At 45.8% G+C, this 7935-nt stretch overlaps 1 protein-coding gene across 1 annotated transcript; it reads left to right on the top strand.

Annotated features, from left to right (window-relative positions):
• The first annotated feature begins 109 nt into the window (after window positions 1-109).
• LOC115557304 (CD209 antigen-like) lies at window positions 110-5081 on the top strand. Its single transcript, XM_030375030.1, has 5 exons — window positions 110-167; window positions 321-433; window positions 518-675; window positions 1420-1489; window positions 4982-5081. Exons 2-5 carry the CDS (start codon window positions 348-350, stop codon window positions 5079-5081), a joined length of 414 nt encoding a protein of 137 aa, XP_030230890.1. The 5' UTR covers window positions 110-167; window positions 321-347.
• Window positions 5082-7935: the final 2854 nt, after the last annotated feature.

Raw genomic sequence — 7935 nt, forward strand, 5'->3', positions numbered from 1 at the left:
AGGATGTTCTTTTACATTCAACAGATGAATTGACACTTCAGGGCTGGATGTTTCACGACAAGAGTCTCTACCTTGTTTCTACTACTAAGAAGGGCTGGAGGGCCAGTAGAGAAGACTGTCAGAAGAGAAAGGCAGACCTGGTGGTCATCAACAGCAGAGAAGAACTGGTGTGTGTGTGTGTGTGTGTGTGTGTGTGTGTGTGTGTGTGTGTGTGTGTGTGTGTGTGTGTGTGTGTGTGTGTGTGTGTGTGTGTGTGTGTGTGTGTGTGTGTGTGTGTGTGTGTACTTTGTGGTCATAACAACAGATGCATTTACCTTTAGAACCAGGATTCCAGGTTGGTCAGCAGAATGGTGGGTTCTTCCTGGATTGGACTGAGTGATCGAGAGAAGGAGGGGACCCACAAGTGGATGGATGGTACCCCCATGACCTCAAGGTAAGGCTGAAGACTCTGTTCAGCAGCATCTCTTCTCTGAGAGTGACAGACTGACCTCCACTGTCTCCTCCTCGTGGTTCTCAGTTGGAGACACGTTAGACCACGCGATGACGGGGGAGCAAGAGACTGTGTCGTAGCAGGGGAGGACGGCTGGTCTGAAGAACCGTGTAACAGACTGCACCACTGGATCTGTGAGAAGAGCGTAGACCTGGATCATCTGGAGGCTGAGCGGAACAAAGAGGGTCCGTAGACTTTGTTTGTGTTCATGAGTGGAGAACGGTTCCTCCTTTCTGTTCTCTGTGCCGTAGATACAGTAAATACACTCTTTAAGAGTTGAAAGGTTGTTGGATGTGCTTAGGTCTACTGAGGTCAGGTTTCTATTGTGTCTACTGAGGTCAGGTTTCTATTGTGGTCTACTAAGGTCAGGTTTCTATTGTGGTCGACTGAGGTCAGGTTTCTATTGTGGTCTACTGAGGTCAGGTTTCTATTGTGGTCTACTGAGGTCAGGTTTCTATTGTGGTCTACTGAGGTCAGGTTTCTATTGTGGTCTACTGAGGTCAGGTTTCTATTGTGGTCTACTGAGGTCAGGTTTCTATTGTGGTCTACTAAGGTCAGGTTTCTATTGTGGTCTACTGAGGTCATGTTTCTATTGTGGTCTCCTAAGGTCAGATCACAAGGTTCAACCCTTTCTGGGTTCACCTGCACTAGTTTCTATTGGAGCTGCTGAACGGTTTTGCGTTCTCCTCCACAAGCTCCGCCCCCGACACGTTAATCTCTTCGTGGAGTGACTTCCCCTCCCTGGGTAATCTTTGTAGACACTGCTGTGATACTCAATCATGTATGAAAAGGCAGGTCAGAATACTGGGTGTGAATCCCCTGGTCGCCCTCTAGTGGACAGGTGTTAGGAGAGAGTGAAGGGAGTGTCTGACGCTGCCTCTCTAGATCCGTGTTGTAGACGTTCACTCCTCTCCTCCTGGTTTCTTCAGGTTCAGTGATGCCCACGGAGGAGGAGGAGGCCCCCAGCATCACAGAGTTCCACTCCTCTACCCACGTGTTGCCCGTGGGCCAAACGGCCCGCTACACCTGCCACGCCGGCGGCACGCCGGAGCCCACAGTAGAGTGGCTCCACAACGGCAGGCCCCTGGAGAGGGACGGCACAGACGACCAATCAGAGGCCTGGGTGGAGAGGGGCTTCCTCTTCGTCAGAGGTGGGAGGTACGGCGTGAACACGGTCTGCTGCATGGCGAGCAACAGCGCTGGCACGGCCAATCACAGCGCTGAGCTGCTTGTCTTTGGTAAGTCCTGGATCCAAGGAGAGACGTTTGTTGATGTATTCATCCTATTTTTAATTGATCACTTATGTCCCTGCTTGTTTATATTGTGTTATATATCTATCACTGTTTGTTCATTGTTCATTGTTATGGTCTTAATGTATGCACCTTACTCACCAAGCCAAATTCCTGGTTGGTGTAAAACCCTTCTTGGCAATTAAATCCTTTCTGATTCTGATTCTGATTGTTTTCATAAAATTGATTGTTGATGTATTCATAATATTGTTGTTGATGTTTTCATAACGTTATTGTTGAGGTGTGTGTATCTATGTATGTCTACATATGTACATGTATGTATGTGTTCATATCTATGTATATGTACACAGAGCGCAGGAGAACAGTACTAGTGATGATGATGATGAGGATGAAGAGCGGTTCAGCAGCTCATCATGTCTGGTTCTCCCTCAGATGCCTGTGACCTCACACTGGACCCCAACACGGCCTACAGACGACTCTCTCTGTCTGAGGACAACAAGAAGGTGACGGGGGTTGGAGAGGACCAGTCGTATCCGGATCACCCAGACAGATTTGACTCCAAGGACCAGGTGTTGGGTAGAGAGGCTCTGACTGGCCGCTGTTACTGGGAGGTAGAGAGGGAAGGAGTGGTTGGTATAGGAGTGACATACAGAGGAATCACAAGGAGAGGAGGGGGTGATGACAGCTGGCTTGGACAGAACAACAAGTCCTGGAGTCTTGATTGTCGTGATGGTCGTTACATTGCCCGGTACAACGGTAGAGGGACATACCTCCCTCTCCGCGCCGCTGGCTCCACCAGAGTAGGAGTGTATCTGGACCGGCCTGCTGGCTCTCTGTCCTTCTACAGAGTGTCCCCAGGTGGAGGAGGGTCCTCAGACACACTGACACACCTCCACACCTTCTGGTCCTCCTTCACCCAGGAGGACCTCCTCCCGGGGGTCTGGGTGGGGATCTGGCCGCGGCCCCGAGGGGGGCCCTTAGTGGGGTCCTCAGCCTCTCTGTGTCGGGTGTAGAAAGAGAGCGGGGGGCAGCAGGAGCCTCCCGGGGCTCTGGGGGGCGTCTCGGTGGTCCCTCAGTTGTAGAGAAATGGGCGGGGGGGGGTCTGCGGGGTGCCTCAGGGGTGGAGGGGGGAGGGTAGAGGGGGAGGGTGGAGGGGGGTGGAGGGGGGAGGGGGAGGGTGGAGGGGGAGGTGGAGGGGGGAGGGAGGGGGTGGAGGGGGTGAGGAGTGGAGGGTGGAGGGAGGGGGTGCAGGGGGGGGTGGAGGGGGGAGGGAGGGGGTGGAAGGGGGAGGGTGCAGGGGGGGGGTGGAGGGGGGAGGGAGGGGGTGAGGAGTGGAGGGTGGAGGGGGAGGTGGAGGGGGGAGGGGGGGGGTGGAAGGGGGAGGGTGCGGGGGGGGGTGGAGGGGGGGCACTTTGCACGCACACAAACACACACGCACACATACGCATGCAAACACATACACAAAAACACACCCACACAGACACAGAAACACACACACACACACACACAGACAGACACACACAAAAACAAACCTACATAAAAACACACACACTGAGAGGACTGACAGTCTCTCTCTCTCTCTCTCTCTCTCTCTCTCTCTCTCTCTCTCTCTCTCTCTCTCTCTCTCTCTCTCTCTCTCCCCCTCCCCATCTCTCTCTCTCTCTCTCTCTCTCTCTCTCTCTCTCTCTCTCTCTCTCTCTCTCTCTCTCTCTCTCTCTCTCTCTCTCTCTTCTGGTATGGCATGATAAACCATGAAAAGGCTTTTAAGATCTCCCATAGTTAGATAAGCACATTTATTATTTGAAATGTAGGGGAGACCAGGTACAGTTGTAACACGGGACGGATGTAACACCTTGAATTCCTCCAATCACAAACAAGCTAGAGTGATGACACTCACTGTGCTCGTGCTCCATCAGTTTCCCTCCTTTCATTCAAAAGGAGAGCCACATCTGATACTTCAAGAAGAAGTTATCGACAAAAGTCTGTAAAAAATCTACTTTTCTTCCAGACGTACTTTTTTGGATTCTGTCCTTATATCAAATGTCTATGAATCCAAACAAGTATTATTAGAATCACTGTTTTGTAAGCTAAAAGTAAAAATGGCTAACAAGTGTCAAACTAGCATTCAAGCTAGCTCACATGAGATGAAAACATGGTTGGTGATACTGGGACAGTTGTAACACCCCGTTACAACTGTCCCAGTATCACCAACCATGTTTCATTTACATTTTAAATACTAGCTAAGGTTAAGGATAGAGTTGCAGATATTGGTAGAATGTGTAAATAAAAAGTAAAATGTGTACTGTGTATTGCAAATTAAATGTAAAATGTCATAAAATCACATAAAAGTAATGATAATGAGTAAAAGTCAGTGGAAACATGCGTTTGCTTACAGCATGCCAAATATCAGACAGAGGATAACAGACAGGGGAGTCCCCTTACGAATGCTGGAAAGGGCTTCAAATGAGGTCAGACAGGGCAAATCAGTTAGGGGAGTGGCCAAAACATATGGCATTTGCCATGTGACCCTGCACCGCTTCCACAAGAAGAGGCAGATGTTGGAGTCCAAGGGATCAAAGACACTTCCCAGAGTTGGGTACTGGACCTCAAAAAGGGTTTTCTCCATAGAGCAGGAGCTGCTTCTCAAAGATTACCAGGTGAAGGCAGCTGATTTGTATTATGGTTTGAGCCCAAAGGAGGTAGGCTACATATGTATTAAGCTAGAATAGGTTCATCTTCCCAAGGAAAAAATTCCATCCCGCCTTCACCAGCGATGGACCTCCCGGCTGTATTGGCACCGCAAATGGGTCTGGGTGGATGCAAGAGGAAGACTTTTTGGTTTTCCTCAAGCACTTCCAGACTCACACCAAGTCCTCTCTGGAGTCAAAAGTTCTTCTTATTCTAGACAACCATACCTCCCATCTGTCTGTGGCAGGGATACATTTTTGCAGGAGCCATGGCATCGTCCTCCTCTCATTTCCCCCACACTGTTCCCATAAGCTGCAGCCCTTGGATCGCAGTGTCTATGGGCCACTCAAGAGGCTAGTGAACAACTGCTGTGACAGCTGGATGAAAGCTCATCCAGGAGTCACCATGACCATTTATGATTTGCCAGGAATTGTGAAGAGTTCCCTTCCCCGTGCTGCATCACCAGGAAATATTCAGGCAGGGTTTGCATGCTCTGGAATTTGGCCTTTTAATAGGGATATCTTTAGTGAAAGTGACTTTGCACCATCCTCAGTCACAGACCGCCCACCACCAGCAGTGACACCAGAGGTTCCATCCTCTTCTTCAGCTCCATCACCCAATGTGGCAACGGTGGCATCCTCCGTGCCACATAGAGCAACATCCCCTGTCACACCATGTGTGGTGTCTGAGCCATCAACCTCTGCTATGGACACAACTTTTTCACCCGTGTCCATCCGTCCACACCCAAAAGCTGGCCCAAGAAAGCAGACGACAAAGGGCAGGAAAAGAAGGGAAACCGCTGTCCTTACAGATACTCCTGTGAAAGAACAACTGGAGGCTGAGAAAGGAAGGTCTACAGCTAAAAGGAAAATGAAGTTCGACAACAAACAAAAGCCCAAACAGAAGAAGCAGAAAAAACAAGACTCATCTGAAGATGAAAATGAAAATGAATGTTGCATAGTGTGCTTCGAGAGCTACTCCAGGTCGAAGGAGGTCTGGCTCCAGTGCTGGTCCTGCAAAGCCTGGGCACACAAGGACTGCACAGATGGAAGGGATAATTACACGTGCCACAACTGTGACTCTGACTAGGTTTTCCGAGCCCTCCTACCCCTCTCTCTCTTTTGTTGGGACTGTTTAAGTTAATTGTTAAACTTTTTAGCTCTGTTCTACTTTTTAGTTCTGTTCTACCCATTGAGGTAGTGAGTCTTGATCTCATGTTTGAGGATGTGTGTTCTACTCATTAAATTAAGTTCTTGCATTGTAATTTGATGGCTTCTTTTTTGTCATGCAGTATGAAAAAAGGTAATGATTACTTAAAAACAAGAAATTAAGTCACAATAATATGACTGATCAATAATATCTTTCATTTTGAGTATATGATTGATTCATTCTGAATATTTTAGACACGTTACAACTGTCCCTGGCATGCGTTACAACTGTCCCTGTGTACAGGGACAGTTGTAACAGTGGAGAGTCGGTATTATAATTCATTTTGCAACCTTTACACATTTCATAAAACCACTTCAATACATTGTTTCAGTAGCTAACAGATTGAAGTTTATAATATAACAAATTGGTTACTCTAGTTGAAATAGTTTTGGATTTATCGCAAAAATTGCAAAAAGTGTTACAACTGTACCTGGTCTCCCCTACATAAAATACCTATTGATGGTCAATCTTTATATATTTTCACCAGTTTAAGTCTTAAGGGCTCTTATATCATCATTTTTGTCATAATCCTGATTCGCGACCTGATTTAAAGCAGATGTTATGTTTTATTCATAATAACCAAGATGTCGATGGGATAATGTTGCATGTTGTAAATGACTTTAAACTGAATCTTGATCTTTTGTGTTCTGTCTGGAACCAAGCGGCCGCAGAACATGTTCAGTTATTAAAGATATGTGCTCACCTGTTGATGAAAGTCTGCTGCTTCTATTGTTCTAGTCCTCGTTTTTATTGTGTTCATGTAAGGGACTATTTTTCTGTCTTTTTTGTTAATGAAGCATTATTGTAATAAACAACTCAGTGGATCCAACTGAATGTTCTCATGTGTTCAGCCGATGATTTCTTGTTTTATTAGTGAATAATGCTTCCATAAGTGCCTTAAGAATAATAATATATTAATCAGAAATTATAAATAAAACAATAAATGTTATTCCGATTTAATTCTGGGACCTCCTCCCTGGGTTTTGGTTGGGGGGGGGGGGGGTGCCTCAGTGTCTCTGTGTCGGATGTAGAAAGAAACCACAGACAGACGGCCGGACACACTCTCACTGCCCTTCTTCCTCTTCTGTTGGGTAATATCCTACCCATGATGCTTTGTGCGAGAATATAGACCTGATTGGATGAGGCTATCCTATGTGAAATGAACTAGAATGCTATAATCAATACATATCAAAATAATTTCACACAAAAAAAAAAAGACGAAAAACGCAAAAGGCATATCCATATTTGACTTTCAAATGTTTTTTGGCTTTCAGACTGACTATCTGTCTATCTGACCCCGGATATGCCGGCACCAGAACATTACATTGCAGCAGCCAGGGACTATGGAAGCATATGTAGCAAAATTCAAATGGCAATGCAATGTGCAATTACATTATGCAATTGACAATTCATTATGCAATTTGATAATGTAATTTGTAAATACGTTATTCAAAGTGTATTTTAATATGCAAAGGGAACATGCAATCCTCAATTAAATTTGCAAAAGTTATAACAATGAAAATAGAATAACACTTCTTTGAGTTCCTTTATTCAAATTCAAAAGCTATAGCGTCCCCGTGATTGCAATCCACTTCGCCACGCTCCGTGGGGAGCGATATTCAAATGACATTTCAATCCGCAAAACGAACGCTCTGGCACTGCGAAACATAGGGTCGGGACGGGAGACCCACCGTGGAGATACCCTTGGAGCATAGCTCTGCCTTGGAGGCAATAGAAAGTGACGTATTTCCCGCCCAGACGCTGATTGTCTGATACGTTTGCCACTTTGCATATTGACTTTTAGGAAAACGTTTTGGATTACGTTTTGCCAAATCTTTTGCAAAGCGTTCGTTTTGCGGATTGAAATGTCATTTGAATATCGTAACACACGCAGCGTGGCGAAGTGGATTGCAATCACGGGGACGCTATACCTTTTGAATTTGAATAAAGGAACTCAAAGAATTTGACAAAATGTTATTCTATTTTTATTGTTATAACTTTTGCAAATTTAATTGAGGATTGCATTGTCCCTTTGCATATTAAAACACACTTTGAATAACGTATTTACAAATTACATTATGAAATTGCATAATGCATTGCCAATTGCATAATGTAATTACTTATTGAATGCAAATTGCAAATTGCATTTCCATTTGAATTTTGCTACATATATGCTTCCATCGTGATTAGCTCTTTCCTTCCCAGTGTCAGCGACCATCGTCCACAAGGGTTCCTAAAGAGGCAACATATGATATTGTAAATAGTAGAAGCACCTTGCATCTGAATGCTTCTGTGTGT

The sequence above is a fragment of the Gadus morhua genome, chromosome 2 (genome assembly GCF_902167405.1).
Source record: "Gadus morhua chromosome 2, gadMor3.0, whole genome shotgun sequence".
Lineage (NCBI taxonomy): Eukaryota > Metazoa > Chordata > Actinopteri > Gadiformes > Gadidae > Gadus > Gadus morhua.

What these genes read in the sequence shown, in the direction of transcription:
- LOC115557304 (XM_030375030.1), top strand. Translation starts at nt 348, where the DNA reads ATGGTGGGTTCTTCCTGGATTGGACTGAGTGATCGAGAGAAGGAGGGG. An exon ending in GGTACCCCCATGACCTCAAG is followed by an intron (nt 434 to 517) that starts GTAAGGCTGAAG and finishes CGTGGTTCTCAG; the next exon opens with TTGGAGACACGTTAGACCAC. An exon ending in CACTCCTCTACCCACGTGTT is followed by an intron (nt 1,490 to 4,981) that starts GCCCGTGGGCCA and finishes CACCATCCTCAG; the next exon opens with TCACAGACCGCCCACCACCA.